Raw genomic sequence first — 17,719 nt, 5'->3', positions numbered from 1 at the left:
TGTTTTTGTTGTTGTTGTTGTTGTTGTTGTTGTTGTTGTTGTTGTTGTTGTTGTTGTTGTTGTTGTTGTTGTTGTTGTTTTTGTTGATAATTATGTTAACAGTGTTGTTAAAGAGGGTACAGGAAGGCGTCTTCAATCCATTTGATTCTGAAATCTCACAAATTGAGGATAGAACAACCCATAACTCCACAGCCATTGGGAACAGACAACTGTCTAGATCCACTTTTTTTCTTCATTACACTTTGAGTTGGTTGTTTGTTTTTTGTCGAGGGCTATTTCCACTACTCTGAGAGCCTTTAGGTGTCCTGAATAAATGAGGAGATCTCGGATGACCGTTTATTCAGATTCCCCAATTTTTCTGCGATTTTTTTTAGTTTTCCAAGGAGGTGGTCACTCGAATCCCTTTTTGACCATTATTTTGATGACAAACATAGGTATTTTTCAAATATGAGATTTCCAATTTCAACCGAAAACCTACTTCATTGCTTTCCAAATTTCATTTGCTGTTTGTTTATCGAGTCCACAGTGAGGGTTCTGGTTATTAAAAGCTATTTTTGCTCGACCCCTCTACTCAGGTAAAACATTGATACCGTTTTTCTGTGTGATTTCACGGTTTATGTGCTCACAAAATGCTTTGACAAATCAATTTTCTCGTCTACTCTAAGTTGTTGGTTACGAGCCCTATGCTGTTACGTCACTACGGGTTTCTATGGCTATACATCGATTGATTGTTCATATAATGGTTTGTACGTCCCGTGTTGAGGACAACGACGAAAAAACGACAATATTTTGTAAGAAGTTGCAGTTTTCGTCGTTTTGTCGTCGTTTTCTTTGTTTTCATTAGTTTCCGTCGTTTAAGTAGTCTTTTAAGTGTAAGAAATGATCGTTTCTTCGTCGTTTTTTGAAAAAGCGATCATTTCCTACATAAAAATAACGACGAAATAAGGAACAAAACCACGATTATCGCGTAAGGGTTTTGATCGTTTTTCTCTAATGAAAACGATTAAAAAACGACGATTTCTTTTAAGTGAAAAACAAAATTCCTCAACACGGGGTTGATCCAGATGTCTCGGTTAGCGATAGAAGTGGTACATTCAGTGCAGTAATTCTTATAGTAGAAAGACTGGTTTAAAACGGAAAATGATTACTCTATAATAATTATGTAGTTTAGCGTAAACGAACGTTTATCACTAAGCAAACTAGGTTCTGTAAAAACGCAAGGCTGAAGAATAACCTGAAAATTTTATGAGAGTGAAATGTCAAAATTGTCTAATATAAACAGTCAATATTGAGAAATTATAAACTAGAGAAAATGATATTCAAGTAGATGGTGGAGTGCTAGCCGAGAGGTAAGGTGTGTGATTCACACGGCAATGATTGAGAGTTCAATCCCCTACCTCCCTGGAGCTTTCTGTGTTAGGATGAGTTTTTACGTAACCATAGCTTCAGGTTGACCATAGCCTCACCAATGTTGGCTGCAATGATGGTACCACGTGAAAGTTTCAGAAGCAAAAAAAGTTGCAGTAGTCAAAAAAGAGCATTGATGCTCATAAAAAGAACAGTCTGAAATGTGGGGAGTAATAAAAATAAAGGCAGCTTAGATCAGGCCAAGTCGCCTGATGCTGTTCCGCGAAAGGTGATACTCAAAAATAAAGCTGAACTTATTAGGTCTCCTGTTTTGATTAACCTCTCTACTCTTAACCTCTCTGTTCAAATGCTCAAAAATTATTCACTCTTTCTAAAGATTTTCAAATTTCAGGGTTGTTTTCACAAATGTTCTTCATATCTCTAAATCCACAACGAGATTTAAGTCAAAAGCTATTGCAATTGTAGCACTCTCTTAACATTCGGCTACATTATAAACAAAGAACTCATAATGTTATATGGTGAAAATTGACAGAACAGAATTTTTTTCAAACCGAATATAACGGCAACTTCATACTTTTAAAACTGATCATACCAAATCTTTCTTAAGTTCAAAAACCGAACAAGTCCAATATCGCAAAACTGAACACACCGAAGCTTTCTTACGTTCCATACTGAGCATGCCAATTATTTCCGACGTTTGAAACCGAACATGCCGAAAAATCCAAAAATACCGACAGTTTCTTACGTTAAAAACCGAACATACGGAACTCTTTCATGTCGTTTTTGTTTGGTTTTCTTGAACAGGATGTCAAGCTTATCTCATGCACAGATGACATTAAGTTTTCCTCTCGGCCTGTTAATATCATATAATCCTGACTTCTTTTAACACATTGTTTTTTTTTCAGCTGCCCAGTTCATGCATTGACTCTTGACCCCGTGACCTTCTCTCTTCTGGTGCTGACACTGACCTTCACCCAATTCGTCTCCCACTTTTCCTTCTGGCTCGCAACCCTGATCTCCTCACTACACTCTGTGGCGATTGTGGTCTGTGTGAGGGTGGTTGCTCTTTTCTGGACTTGGAACTCAAATTTGGGCTTCGACTGTGAAGAGACAGATTATGAACACATGAAGACTTCAAAAGCTGTCACACTTTTCATCATAGGTGAGTATTATTTGGGGAGAATTTCGTTAGACCCCAGACCAAAGGTATGCATGATTGCAAAGGACATAGGTTGCGGACAAGTGAAGCAGGTGTATCTCAAGATTGAGGCGTCAACGACTTTTCAGTGTGAACTTCCCAAATTTTCCGGCAAAAGGTTTCCCCTGAAGTAACTCAGGCAAAAGATTGGAAAGAGTGTAAAAATTTGAGTATTATAGCATCTAACCCATAGCAAAGATTATTTGAGTAATTGTTCTCAATATTCCTCTCTTACTCCGTTTTCCTGATGACTAATAGTGGACTGTTCCTTAACACTCGTATCGCTAGAATTTAGGATTGAGTTTAGTGTGGAACCTCGGTCCGGGTTTATAGACGCCTCTATCTCTCTTGGGGTGAGATTTTAATTCTAAATAAAGAACCCTGCACAACAGTTTAAAATTTTTGTCGTTATGAAGCGTTTTCTGGCAAATCTGTTGAAACGGAATGAAAAACAAATCTAACAAGGAGGCTCGGTAATGTGCGGTTGCACATAAGGTTCCGACCCCGCTCATCCACATTCTTGACTTTATTCGCTACCAAATATTGAAGAGATAGAAAACTTTCAGAAAAATACACATCGTTCAACAAACAACCAATGGAATACAATAATGCCACGCTAGAGGGCCGATGAAAGTTGTTAATGATAGGACTACTAGAAAAGGCATTTAAAAAAATCAAACAGCAAACTTAATTTACGACCAAAACTCGATTTTTATAATAAAACAAGGCGGCTCGTTAATGTGCGTTTGCACATTATGTTTCGACCCGAGCTCATCTACATTTTTGACTTAATTTTCAACCAAATGAAGAAATAACAAAAATAGATGATTGAGTTTTAAACAATCGTTACACAACCTCTCTGCTAATTGAATAACATAATGCCACACACAAAATGCCATGCCTTATTACAATGCCAATGAGATCTGACCATAAAGACACTACGAGACAAAAAAAACAACAAGGAAATTAACAAAAACAAAAATTCCACGGCAAAAACTTAATATCTAAATTTAAAAGCACTTAGTAACAACGTCAAAATGCAGTCAGATAAAACCTTAACTACTCAAATTTAATTTCTCTTAACTATACAGCGGATGGAAAGTTTTCTTAATAAGACTATGTTACAAGTCAACAAAGAGAACTATCAATGAGGCGAAATTCAAAAATTAATAAACATTTTTTAAACGAAGAAATTTTAAAAGACTTAAAAATCATTAGCTTTTAACTAAATAATCTTTGATAAATAACTAAAAAGTTGTTGCAAAACCAAAAAGCCTTGTCTTTGTGTAGACTAAGTCTTAAAAACTAACTAAAGAAAAACTTAGAAAAAAAATTAGAAACGATTTGCGAAATTAAACTATTGCTACCATTAAAATCATTATCTATTATCTGAATATTACGTATTTTTAATATAGGTCTTATTTCTACAAATTCAGCTGCAGGAAATATGCTGAAAGAATGAATAAGTTTATTTGGGCCAGATTTGTAAACCATTTGGAGCTGTTACTACGCGATTGTTCTGAAAGAAGGTTAGAAACGCAAAAATTGACTGCTCAAAAAACGTTTATTAAAACGCATATTGTCCAGCAAACAAAGCGTCGGTGACAAATATTATCAGTAGATATGTTATTTTTGAGATACGAGAAACTAGATGTGCCCTCTCATTGATGATAATATAATACATTTTGACGAAAATAACAACAAAAACTGAAAAGTTTGAAAAATGTTTGAAAATATAATATAAACTTTAAGACTAAGGGCTATAAACTCATTAACTGATTCAGTAACGTCAATAATTCAATCCTCAATTTCAGGTTTAGGAGACTTGTCAGCAATTTAAAGCTACCTAAAGAACAAAAACAGTCAAAAACAGTAATTTCAAGAAGAAAATTGAGTGAGAAAAGTGTCGAAGGCATTAAGAAATGAACTTTTCGCAAAAAACTTTCCCATGTTCAATTAATTTTTAACCGCAATGGGATTTCATTTTTTATCAATATAATTTCAAGAAATCAAATATAAACAAATACATTAGAACCACGAATTTTTTGAGAAAACTCGTAGTATAAACGCCATTAATTTCATTAGCTTTCAGCGGAATCCACTAAACACGCTAAACGAAGCCTCCATTGGACAACAAGTTTGTTTGCCATTCATTTTTTGTCAGTGAGGCCATACAACAAGTTATTGACGACTAAGACTGACTAACAGTCCACGAAAAAAAAGTTTAGGACCGGTTAATGTTCAAAAAAAATTTCGAAAAACTTTTAAAGTCTTAAGAGCCATTAAACTTAAAAGCTTTTAACAGAGGTCAAAAACTACGCTAAAAAACACGATGGCAGGAGATATATATTTTTCATGCATAGATAATCAAGAAGACATCACAACAAGTCTTATGACTATGAAAACAACAACAAAAACAGGCGAAAACCAAAAATCAGTAGAAAATCAGTAGAAACCAAAAAGAAGAAAAGGTCGAAGCCATTTGAAACAATAAGCTTTTCTCTGAAAAATTTATCTGTGTTGCACTTAACGCCTTCTTTAAGCCAATAGGAGCTGTCAAATTCAGGATATTGTGATAAAATTTCAAAAGTGACCAATAATACAGAAAAATCCAAAAAAAAATTTAAAACCCTTTGAAATATTGTGTCATTGAACTCATTACTAGTAGTTAGAAGATATATCCACCAGCTAGATCAAAAGATCAAATTTGGATACAGTGGGACGGAAGAGGGTGCTGTCATTACAGAGACTGACTTCAGTTCACGATAAAAAGTTTATGATTGGTTAATGTTCAAAAAAACTTCGAAAAATTATTTTTTGAAAGTTTCAACAGCCATTAGCTCTCCTCTCAAAGCACTAGATATTCTCACTTAAATCTCTTTACGGATTATATTGCACTGTTAGTCAATGAGTCCATGCCATAAGGCTCCAAAAAATAAGTAAAACCTCAGAAAAATTCAAAGTTTCCTTTAAAACGACGAAAACTCAGAGTCGAGTTTAAAGAAAAACATGAGCAATTCCCTGAAAACGATTTTTTTGTTCACTGGGCTTCATTTGACTGTAAAGGAAGTTTGTTTTTAAAGGAACCTGGATATGAACAGTGACTTGTCGCTAGGTGATTGAAAAAAGCGAAAAAAAAAGCAGAAAAGTTTTACAAAAAAAGAGCTCTCAAATAGATTTTGATTTTTTTTTTGATATTGAAGCTCCCTATGTGACCGGAACTAGACTTTTTTTATCGTCTTTAATCTATTAGAAACACAAATTTGGTTCAATTTTTGGCCAGAAATTCAAGTTTAAAATACTATTTTTATAGAAAATGTCTTAATTTGAAGAAAAATCAGGCTAAAAGTGAACAAATATCCCGTGTTCACACAAAACTTCAATCCTCGATAACTCCTCGAAAAAAACGAAAATCAAAAAAATCTTTTTAATTGTGAATTCTACGCTGGACCAGCTTTTTATTGATACCGCTCACATTTCTCTGCGATGAATATATCGATCGGCCAAAATTGACTGAACAAAAAAAAACCCATTTGAGTATATAGTTCCTCCCCCCCCCCCCACAAGTGGGGTCGGAACAAAAATCATAAGAAAATCAAACTCGCATCAGATAAAATGTAAACAACACATTTTAAACTATACTTCATTAGAAAAGATACGACACCTGTCCTCAATGGGACTGGTTAACAAGTCGACAAAAAAAGCAGATAGGTGCGAAGTTTTCCATTTGAAAACATTTCACCGTTATTAATGTCATTAGAGATCAACTTAAATCACTAAAATGTACAATTATTTTTTCGTAGGAAGCAATTGGGACATGTCATTATCCGATGTTCAATTGCGCAAAATTTCAAAGCCATTGGTACCTACGAACTTTGTTAAAAAACTAAAAAGTAAACAAAAATCTTTTAAAATTTACAAATTTACAAAAATCAAACGTTTTGCGAAATATCGTAGTAACAGTAGTAACAAAGCCGAGAAAGAAATGATTGAAGCTGAGAGTGTCTTAAAGATTAAATTATAGCTCACTGTAAAGGGGTTCTGATCTGTGTCTACAGACACTGAGCTACAAATTGACGGGGAAAAAATATTTAAAAAAACGAAGCTGAAAAACCCACATTTGTTTTTGAAAACAATATATATGTGTAAAATATCACAGAAATGCAAAATATAAGCTACATGACCTGTAATTTATATAGATTATCACCTAAAAATCAAAGTTGGGGTATAAAAAAGCCGACTCAAATCTCAAAACGCAAAGTGGTTTGAGAAGTGGAAACATCGTCAAATTTGAATACATATTTCAATTTGAATCGAAACAAATTCAACAATCATGTCAACAATTCAAACATTTGAAACCCAAAAGGTCATTTTCTATTTTGTCCTGAAACGAGAAGCACAATTAGGTGCGTTTTACAATCTGTTATTTGAACAAGTAAGCAAAGAGAGGAATGGAAAGATATTTTAGATCTTACAAATCCTGTTGTCTTACTACCGCATTAATGCGGAAAAAATTACTATTGCTTATCGAAAAAAAATATTCCGTGGCGAAATGGAGCAGCAACACAATTATCCACTGAGAACCCTAGTTTGATATCGGAAATTTTGGAAAATGTAGCACTCATAATGGTCTCATTTCCGAGAAATTATGGGAAACTTAGCCAGCCTTGCCTGGCACTGTACCTAAAAAAGACCTCTTGGACCCTAAAAACACTGCCCTAATTAATATCGTGTCATCGAAACTGCGGATAGGTTGTAAAGAACCCCACAAGCAGTGCTGCATAGTTTTACTGAAAAAAAAAGAAATGAACTATATTGAAACACGTCAAGAAAAGCACATCTGTTCTACTGTGTTTTAATCATCTGTATAGAAAAAGATAGAGGAGTGAACAAATCGGGGTAGATGATAGGGGTTTAAATAAAAAGGGGTGAAAAAGTGGGACACCAAAATTATGGCTAAGAAACTGAGAAACTTGCCAGAAGACCAGCTGATAGATTGTCCCCAAAATGAGATAAATTATGTGTATTTGGGTCAGGAAGATATCGCGTTTTGCAGTGCTACAAGCGAAACACTCATACATTAAAGGAACTTTGCGGTCATTTTATTTCGAGGAAGCTGCTTTCGATTGCAAAAGACAATGGGGAAACTTCAGTTCGAATTTTTTGCAGTTGCGGAAAGAAACCCCCACTTTACTATTAAAGAGCTGCGCCTTGCGGGCCATGGCCATGCCTCATCGGCCCGTGGGACTTCATATGAAACTATCAGAACCGAAATTCAATTTTCAAATGGTGGTTTATTTCCGTGGGGATTTATTTCCGTGGGGGTTATTTTCCGTGGAGGTTTATTGTTCCGACCCTCTTGAGGGGGGAGGAACTATATACTCAACTGGGTTTTTTTTTGTTCCGTGAATTTTCGCCGCTCGATATATTCATCGTAGAGAGCTGAGACTGGTATCATTAGAAAGCTCATCCAGCGTAGAATATGGAATTAAAAAGATTTTTTTAATTTTCGATTTCTACAGAGAGTTATCGAGGTTTAAAGTTCTGAGAAAAGAAGAGTGAATTCACGTTGTTTTTATTCACATTTTCCCGAATTTTTGCCTAAATTTTCGTCAATTTTGCTAAAATTTGTTATAATTTTTAAGAATAGTGTCGTTGATTTTATTTTTGAATACGAACAAGCATTGTTGATTGTTTTGATTTTATTTTTTTGGTCAAAAAATCTGGATAAACATTTCAAAATTTAGACTTTTTCATCAAAAACAGCACGAAATAAGCTAATTTAGTCCACTTTGATTAAATTTGCCGACAGTATATCCCCAAACAACACTCAAAAAATCTTTGTAGACTCAGAGGGGAGCTATTTCTACTTCAGAGTCCGCTGAGAGTGCACTGTAGTTAAAACCTTGCCGTTTTTTGCCAACTTTACTCGTTGATTATCAAAAATGCAGAATTTATTTTGAGTTTTCAACTAACAAATTATCTATATCTACAACATTCGAAAAATCAGTTATTCCTAAGGGACAATAAGTATTATTAGGGCTTGTTTTTGGCCATTCTAGGACTGTTACAATCCAAAAAAAATCGGGTTTTAATCAGTCGGTCTTTTTTTTTTAAAAAAAAAAGACTTTTTTTTAATAATAAAAAACAGAATATATGAAATCAAAGCTCAGGAGTGATAGGTCCAACCGATTTGCTTGTTAAGCAGCTCCAAGCTAAAGCATTAAGTTTTTTAATTGAAAATTTATGGTCGTTTCTTTTTTTAAAAATAATTGACCTTTCAATAAATAATGGCTTAATTAACATTTTCTCTACTTTTTTTCTTAATTTGTACAACTTCCAGCTCAATGTCAGCAAAAAAACGACCGCTTCTTCTTTCTACTTATTTAACATTTATTCTCAGTTGCAGTTTTAAGCCTGAAATTATTGTTTTCTGGCTTTGATACCACAAGATTTCAGATTTTTTTTTATATTTGCCAGTTTTTCACGTTTTCTAATTTTGTCACATTATCACATTTTTGACGGTTCTCATGTCACCTCATTAGCATTCAGAATAAGGCACAATTGAACATATTAAAATTCTGAAAGATATACATCATCGTTTTAACGGCCTCGACGCCTCTTTCTTGAAGAAATCAATTGAATTTTTTAATTTTGTCTCTAACTGTCATTTATACTTTGTCATTTCGGTCGTATGAAATTTCCTGTATATTGATAGCTTTCATTGGTTTTTCATAGAAGAGTAGAAGAACCGATATTCTGATATTAGTAGATAGCTGATGGCTTTCATGACGATCAAAACAATCGTTTTCCAAAATTTAAAAAAAAAATTTTTTCAACTTCGCAATTTTGTTCTTTTTATGTTTCTTTTTGTTACCTAATCTCGTTAGTTAACTACAGGTCAAATATAACATTATGGGTGTCAAAGGAATAATAGGGATTGGTGTCCCAAAATCTTTTAAAGAATTTGTTATGACCTTACTGGCTTCGACACCGGTTTTTCACAAAAAAAGTAAACTAATGTGATTTTTGTCATATTTGACGTTCTTTTTGTAGATGCAAGAAATATTCTGGATAATTACAGGTCTCGAGGACTTTTTTTGGAAAAACGACCCTATTTAAATAGCTCTTTTTGTTATTAATGCCTTTCATGACATTAAATGTAATTTTGTTTCGAAAAAAAAATTACATACTTTAGCACTTCGCTGTTTTGTCTGCTTGTTACCTAGTCTTTCTAATGAATAGCCACGTACTAAATTATAACTGTTTGAAGAAGGCGCAATCAAATGTATTTTGAGTGCCAAAAATTGGCTTGACGGTTTTGACAGCGTTTTCTGGCAAGTTTCAATTGAAATTTTGTTTGTTCTTTGTTGTTCTTTTTAGCCGCTTTAAAAAATGAATAAGGATAGGTCCTAATGCCCTTCTATAGAAATAGTGGAAATCGTAAATTTGTTGTAATATTAATTGATTCCTAATGGTATTTATTACTTTGAAGTTAACTGTTTCAAAAAAATAAGTTAATTTTTTTACTTTACTGTTTTTGTTCTTTCTTGTATAATTGTTACCAAACCTTTTTATGGACTGGTCGCATATGTTTTTTGGGGATTTATAAGTTATTTTTGTTTAGTTTTGGGTTTATCTGACGGTATGTTGATTTTGTTATTAAATTTAGTTTTTGAGAGGGACATAAATTTTTTGATGTAATTAATGTTTGTTGTTGTTGTTGTTTGATTTTGCTTTTCGTCTTGACTCGCTTTCTTAATATTGACATATTACAGCAATCTAATGCATCAACTTTTACTCCACTGAGTTATTTGCTTTGGAGGCTATCTTATCGTTGATACAGAATTTTTTGAAAAAGACTTGGGCTTTTTTGGGAATCGCAAAAAATAATTTTTGGGTTCTTCTATCTGTTCCTCATTTGGTAGACAATTATGCCAAATTTGTGGATGGGCGGGGTCGGAACCTTATGTGCCATCGCACATTACCGAGCCGCCTTGTTTCCTATCTAAAGTTAAGTGGGGTTTTTTCCGTGGGGGTTTATTTCCTATACCCAATTTTTTGACACGGGAGGGTCATGTATTTTCCTCCCAGAGAGAAGAGGTAACTTAAAACAGATCATTGATAATAGCTGGACCACAAGGTTTGCAGTATCTTGAAAAATTGGAAAAACTTGTCAACAATCTTGCAGGATGATGCTAGAATAACTAGAGGCTTATTGATCTGTCGCCTAAAGAAAGCGAACATTTTCTTAAAAATTGTTTTTACTTGATTTAACCACGGATAGAGGAATTTTCAACCACTGAGAAATTGACTCGGAATTGACGAAAAGTAAGAACACTTGGCAAGTGATGGAAATAATTAAAAAGAAAGAGATGTCAATTGAAGGACCACGACAAGAAGATAATCTTAATGATTTTTTATTCTTGTATCTTGTAAAATATCGCTGAGTAAGTTTTTAGATTCCTTGCAAGCAAGAGGAACAACTGTTGCAATAAAAGACGAAGGGTTCATAATTAACTTATGCAAGCCCTGAACAGTTCTTTGCGATGGCAGATCCAAGAATGCCCGATTCACCTATATGGAATGCAAGGTTTTAAAACATCTAAGCCGTCCTGTTTTTCTGCAAGGGCTTACAAAATGCTTATTTCGAGCACAAGCTTACAAAACTCTGACTCCAACAGCTATGCTGTTCTCGATTAGAGCCAAACTTTCTTGTTGGTCTTATGAAAGCCACATAAGCCTAACCAGGTTGAGTTGGCCAGACCGAAGTGACCTCTGATCAGACCATCTTCGAGCGCACACATGTTCTCGGCACGCTTGAATTACATTGTCTGGAGAAGACTTCGAGCGCACTTTTGTCTGGACAATGGTCTGGAATTTGTCTGATCAGAAGTCACTTCGGTCTGGGACGGTCTGATCAGAGGCAGTTTTGACCGCACATTTATCTGATCAGAGGCCAATGCGAGAGCACACAAGTCTGATGAGAGGCCGATTCGAACGCACATTAGTCTGATCATAAGCAATTTCGAGCGCACTTCAGTCTGATCAGAGGCGTATTCGAGCGCACACTATCCTGATCAGGAGGTGGCATTCGAGCGCACAATAGCCTGATCAGAGGAAATTTTCGAGCGCACTTTAAGCGCACACGGTGCTTCGAGCGCACTATAGTCTGATCAGAGGACAAATCCGTCTGGGTCGGTCTGATCAGAGTTTACTTTTGTCTGGGATGGTCCGATCAGAGGCCATTTCGGTCTGGACCTCAACCCGGGTACACTTATGTTCTATGCAGCCTATACAACATTTTTTTAAATTCAATATTGTTTTTGATCCCAGAGAAATTTTTACCCTCTATCAATAAATGCCCCTGATTGTATCATGACATCTATAATTTAAAAAAAAACATGAATACGTGAGCAATCAACATGCACACAAAACAAAAATAAGGAGGTAAATTTACCTTAAAAAACATCCTAACTCACCTCAACTGTTAAGGTAGATTTGCCTTTCCGTAACTCACCTTGACTAAGGCTAACTTTACCTAAATTTTACCTGAAAACTTAAGGCCTCACTGCCTAAAAAAACGTTCAATTTTACTCCAACAAATTTCCTTAACTTTGCCTTAACCAAGCCAGAAATTTACAGCGTTAATGTGAGTTTACCTTAAATTTATTTAGTGTGTGCGATTTTATATATGGACAAATTGAAAGTGAGAATACTGTTGGATGAGTTGAGGGTCCGTTTTCAATTGTTATTCAAAACATGGATTAATGAGTGTTGCTTGGATTTCTTGCAACTAGAGTTTTGTCTTAATAAAGTAAGTACAATATTTTCATCAATGTAGATAAAAATGGAATAAACAATTTTGACCAATTTCAATTCCAAACCTTGAATGTCATTTTAGACTTATGGATGTGCCTGTTAGTGAACCTATGCCTGATGCACCTTTCCCACGCCCTGTCATGTAGACAGAGAACTCTATTCCTAACCGAGGCGCACAAACTCATCACTCTTCAAGTGTTGAGACTCGAGAAGGAGAATCTGGAGAACATGCTTATGTCTGTCATGCCTCGCAATCTGGCTCTGCAGAGTCTGGCTGATATGGCTAAAGCGAACTCACAACAACCGATGGTGCATCACAAGGATTCCCTCAAAGGACTTATCAAGTCTAGGACCCCCTCACATGGACATCAACAGTGGGTTGTTTTGTGCAAACTTCGGATGGAAATTCCCGTGTTGATGTCGGTTGAATTTAAAATAGTAAACAAGGATAGTCGGTTATCGTCGAATTTTAAAGAACTTTAAACATACAAAAATCGTTTTTTGTTGACTTCCTAGCCAAATGAGAAAATCTCAGTTTTTTGTCGATCTTTTTTTTTAGCAAAATCGATCAAAACTTTTCTGTTTTTGTTTTTTGATCCTTTTTCGTCGATTTTAAGCGCAGGAAGCAAACATCAACATCAGCAGTAGGTTGTTTTATTTGAACTTTAGATGAAATTTGGTGTTATATTCCGTGAATCCCCCCCCGCGCTATAGTGCTTTACCTGTCGCTTTGAAAATTTATTATTGCGTAACATCCCATGTAACCTAAAGTATTTGGCCGGAATTTGGTCGCAGAGCTAAGCAGACCTGTAGCAGTGTATTCCAATTTAAAACAGAACTGTCGCATAGCATTTTCAAAAGAACAAGCAAGTCTCAGTCTACACAGAGTACAAACCGACCGCCATTATTATGTGCATTATGTGCAACTTTCTGTCATACTTCTGAGCATGACCGAAACCATAAGGGTATTCGTCTGCTCAGTTTTTGGCAATTCTCAGACTGTACAGAGAACGAAAATGAAAATTTCGAAAATCGAGAATGAATTAAAATGGCGATTCACATAACTTTGACTAAACATTTCACTTCTAGCTGGCTGTGATTCCCTGGATTCGTATCTGGCTGGATACTTGGCTGGGTACCTGGCTGTTCTACCTGGCTGGGTACCCGCGAAGGAACGAATAAACTTTTAGTAATACTGTGAGAACAATGCCCTCGGGTGATTTGTTAATTAACCCCCACCCCCAATAACACAATTAGAGGACGGAGGAACGTTTTCCTTGATAGTTTACGGTATGCAGGTAAATATTGGGGCTTTCCACAAACAAGGTTCCAGTGGTTGGAATGTAATTTTGACAGTTTCTTTAAAATTTCTGAAATCATTTTCATCACATCTTTTTTCGATATTGGAAACATAGTGTCGAAAAACTTTTTTCTCATTTTATCTCGCATTTCACCTAATGTTTTTACTTCTCTACACAGCTCGGAAGCTAAATTCGAATTAAAAAAAACAAATTGTTTACATTTCGTGTTCCAGAGAACTCCAAGGCCAGCAGAGATCAACTTGGAACAGATTCCGGAAACTGAAGGTGGAACTGCGTGAAAATGTCAGCATCCTGTTTGCAGACATAGTCGGCTTCACAGACATGAGTAGTGGAAAGAGTGCAGCTGAACTGGTTGACCTTCTAAATGACCTCTACGGTCGGTTTGATGAACTTTGCGAGCAGTGCAGATGTGAAAAGATTGCAACATTGGGTGACTGCTATTACTGTGTGTCTGGCTGTGTCACGCCACAAGTTGATCACGCCAGGTAAGTTCGGATAAAAAATTGCAGTTTACAAAAGGCTGTAAAACTGTTCTGGTGCAAGTGAGTTTACCGATTGTTGTGTAACGCTGTTGTGAGGAAAAACTGATGGAAAAGAAACGCGTGAAAAATCTGATAAATAAGAGCGAAAATGCTTAAATAACCTGTGTGACTTTTCCTCTAGTCTCAGGAGTATGTCCCAAAAGCCATATGTCTCAACAAAAATATTTCAACAACCAAACCACAACAATTTTTTTGACATACATAGCCCGGTCTGTTTGTTCTTGTCTTCTGTCACAGGTGGACAGAAATTTTTCTGTCAACAGATCAGAGATTTTGGTCTGGTACTTTCCGCCATACATAGTTGACCAAACTTAAAAGGTGCCAGACCAAAAATTACATGACCAAACCGGCCCAATCGAAAAACCTCTATGTCCAGACTTTCGTGTCTTGCCTTGAAATGTAAGTATGTCCGGACTTTGGTGCGTTCATTTCCAAGCGTTTGTGCGTTCAGCAGATTTTCATGCGCACAATTATTGTTGTGCGTTGTTCATGCGTTCAAAAGTGTGTATGTCCAGACTTTCATGCGACTATGTCCAGAACTGTCCCTATGCTTATACATATAGGTTGTTCACAACATTTTCACAATTTATTGATTTTAAGTATCCCGGGTCGAGGTTTTAGGATGAATTTTCGTAAGAAATGCGGTGAATGCGGTGAATTTTCGTAAGAAATGCGGTGATAGCGGTGAATGCGGTGAAAAAAAATAATTCACCGCTTTTCACCGCATTTCTTACAAAAATTCACCACCAAATTCACCGCATTTCTTACAAAAATTCACCGCATAGACTATTATGGCAAATTAATGTAAGAAATGCGGTGAATGCGGTGAATGCGGTGAAAAATAATAATTCACCACATTTCACCGCATTTCTTACAAAAAATCACCGCATATGGTTTCCAAAGTTTACCTAATCTGATTTAAATTCACAAGAAATAACAAAGACCTTAGTGACAGTTGGCGCAGTGGAATAAGCATATGAAGGCATGCAGGAGGTCAGAGGTTCGAACCGGTGTGGGGATGATTCTTTTTTGTAAGAATACTGAGAACGCGGTGAAAAAAAATAATTCACCGCGATTCACCGCATTCACCGCAAAAAGATGTAAGAAATACGCGGTGAAAATTATTTTTTTTCACCGCGTTTCACCGCATTTCTTACGAAAATTCACCACCAAACCTCGACCCGGGATAGATATTATAGGGTGATTTTTGCGATGTAGGGCTTCAATTGTTGATACACATGAAAAATAAAACGCCATTGACAAAAATTTCAGTTGTAAATGGTTTCATGCATCCGTTTAGTGAAACATGATTTTAGATACAACTTCAGAGCAATGTTCTATACATTTAGACGTAAAAATGTCAAAAATCAAGCACTATGTCGGATGGAACATTTTCTGCGTTAGAGAATTTGCAAATTTAGATCTCAGGAGAGTTTAAGCACTCTAGTAGGAGTGCTGAATCAACCATGAGTTCAAAAGTCCTTGTCGTTTTTTTTCACTCGGAACATTTTTGTGCGCTCAAAGGCCGCTATGTTTAAATTTTCCTGCGGTCAAAGTTCCCTAAGTCAAGACCTAAGTGTTCAAAAATACCACTAACTGGCTTTTTGTGTGTTCAAAGTTACCTATCTCCAGACTTTTGTGCCTTAATTCGTATTTCCAGACTATGTAATTTTGAACGCACGACACCCCCCTTATGCTTTCATTATCGTCCTTACATACCGATTTTTCGTCTGGTACCTCAGCCTGGGTTTCTTGTTACATCACGGGTTTAAAAGAAAAGGTCTGATGGCTGCGCTACGTTCATTATTGGTCATCAACAATAAAGAGCTGGTCCGATTTCGAAGCAATTTTAGGAGCTCTGGATCAATCACTCCCATTTACTGCTAAATGGGGGACAAGAAGATACTTTAACTGCTTTTCGCTTTAGCGGCTGATACAATTGTGTTTATTATCTTATTGCTATAGAGAATTTCAACACTTTTGAAAGCTGTCTGTCAAATTTAAACCTTCATCAATAACCACGCGCACAACCACAAATAATTTCTATAAATTTAACATTCACTACAACTAGTCTTAAGAAATTTTTGAAAAAGTAGAAACTGCATAATCACACCACAAATAAAAACTTAAAAGATTAAAATTTATCAGTGCAGTTATTGCATTTTTTGTTTTTTCAAGACTTTCGTTTTTTGCTCGCTGGCATCAATTCCAACCTTAAAGTGCTTAACTAAATAGTTTCTTTTTGAAACAATAACTTGAAAAAGTCCAATTGAAACCTTTTTGTTGGTCTTCAAACATTGCTCTCAAAAACTGAAATGAATGATTACCTTTTGAAGAAGTGATAAAAAGTGATAAGTTTTAACTGATGAAGAGCACAGATATTACATTTATGAGCGACATATACCTCTCATAAACACATTGAATTCACACAATAAATGTTATATTTCCCTGAAATTGTGTTTGCTGAATTGTTGTTTTCAGTCTCTTTTTTATCTTACATGTGCTTCAGCAATAATGATACCCTTTTTTAATCGTTGACTTCTTTTTTTGGAAATAAAGTCAAATGCCATACGTGGAAAAAAGTATTTAATTTATACGGCTGAAATAAAGTAAAAAGCATTGAGAAATTAATTTGATTTTTCTTCATATTTCGTCATGTTTTGAAGAAAAAAACTGTATTTATTATAATATTTTATTATATAATTCTCTAAGCGAGCGAAAGTTTTAATTCACCCGCGGGGTTTTTCAAGGCATTTTTAAAAATTCTAACTTTGCCCGTTGTAATTAATTGTAATTAACTCAGCCGTTTTTGTATCTTCTTTTAATCTTCATTGCCTATGGAAGTTTTGGGTTAGTATCTCTATATGGTTTGTTTTGTTAGTGATATTTTTGTTTTTTGCCAATCTTTTTGTCTTTTTTGTCTTGTCTTTTTGTTATGAAAAATTGACCATTTTAAATCCAATTTAACTTTGTCTTGAATATATTTTGAAATTTTCTGCCTAATTATTTCATATTTTTGCTTTGCAGAAAAACCTATTTTATAAAATATGATTGTGATGATTGAAATGAACTATGTTACGAGTTTTTGTTTACTAAAAAACTGAAAGTTGAATTGGCCTGTTTTTTCTTGAAAAAATAAAGTGTTTGTTTTTTATATTTTTGTCCATGGCGTGTTGTGGTTAGTGTGAGTGATCACTGTTCAATCTCACAAATTCAATGGAAAACAATTGCCGCGACATCGCAATTTATAAGCCTTTAGAAAATTTTGTGAAAAACATTTAGTCAATCTATTCATTTCTCTCTACAAAATTGTTGTTGAACTCTAATTAAACGGTTTTTACTAGTTTTTCAATACAAAAAAAATTCTACAGACAACGTACAACTGTCTGGTGAAAAAAATTTAATGTAGCCAGACCTCGTTAAAAATTTTCAAGGAAAAGATTTATGAGATTTTGCAATTCTAACTT

At 35.1% G+C, this 17,719-nt stretch overlaps 1 protein-coding gene across 1 annotated transcript in view; it reads left to right on the top strand.

Moving 5' to 3' along the window:
- LOC142336521 (uncharacterized) overlaps window positions 1-17,719 on the top strand; it is a 105,468-nt gene that overhangs the window by 55,372 nt on the left and 32,377 nt on the right. Inside the window, exons 3-5 of the mRNA XM_075385427.1 lie at window positions 2,274-2,530; window positions 12,471-12,762; window positions 13,923-14,195. Coding sequence (XP_075241542.1) covers window positions 2,274-2,530; window positions 12,471-12,762; window positions 13,923-14,195 — 822 coding nt within the window. The remainder of the gene's footprint in view (window positions 1-2,273; window positions 2,531-12,470; window positions 12,763-13,922; window positions 14,196-17,719) is intronic.

Source organism: Convolutriloba macropyga, chromosome 3, assembly GCF_964194025.1.
Source record: "Convolutriloba macropyga chromosome 3, txConMacr16.3, whole genome shotgun sequence".
Lineage (NCBI taxonomy): Eukaryota > Metazoa > Xenacoelomorpha > Acoela > Convolutidae > Convolutriloba > Convolutriloba macropyga.
This window is presented reverse-complemented; position numbering and strand designations above follow the sequence as displayed.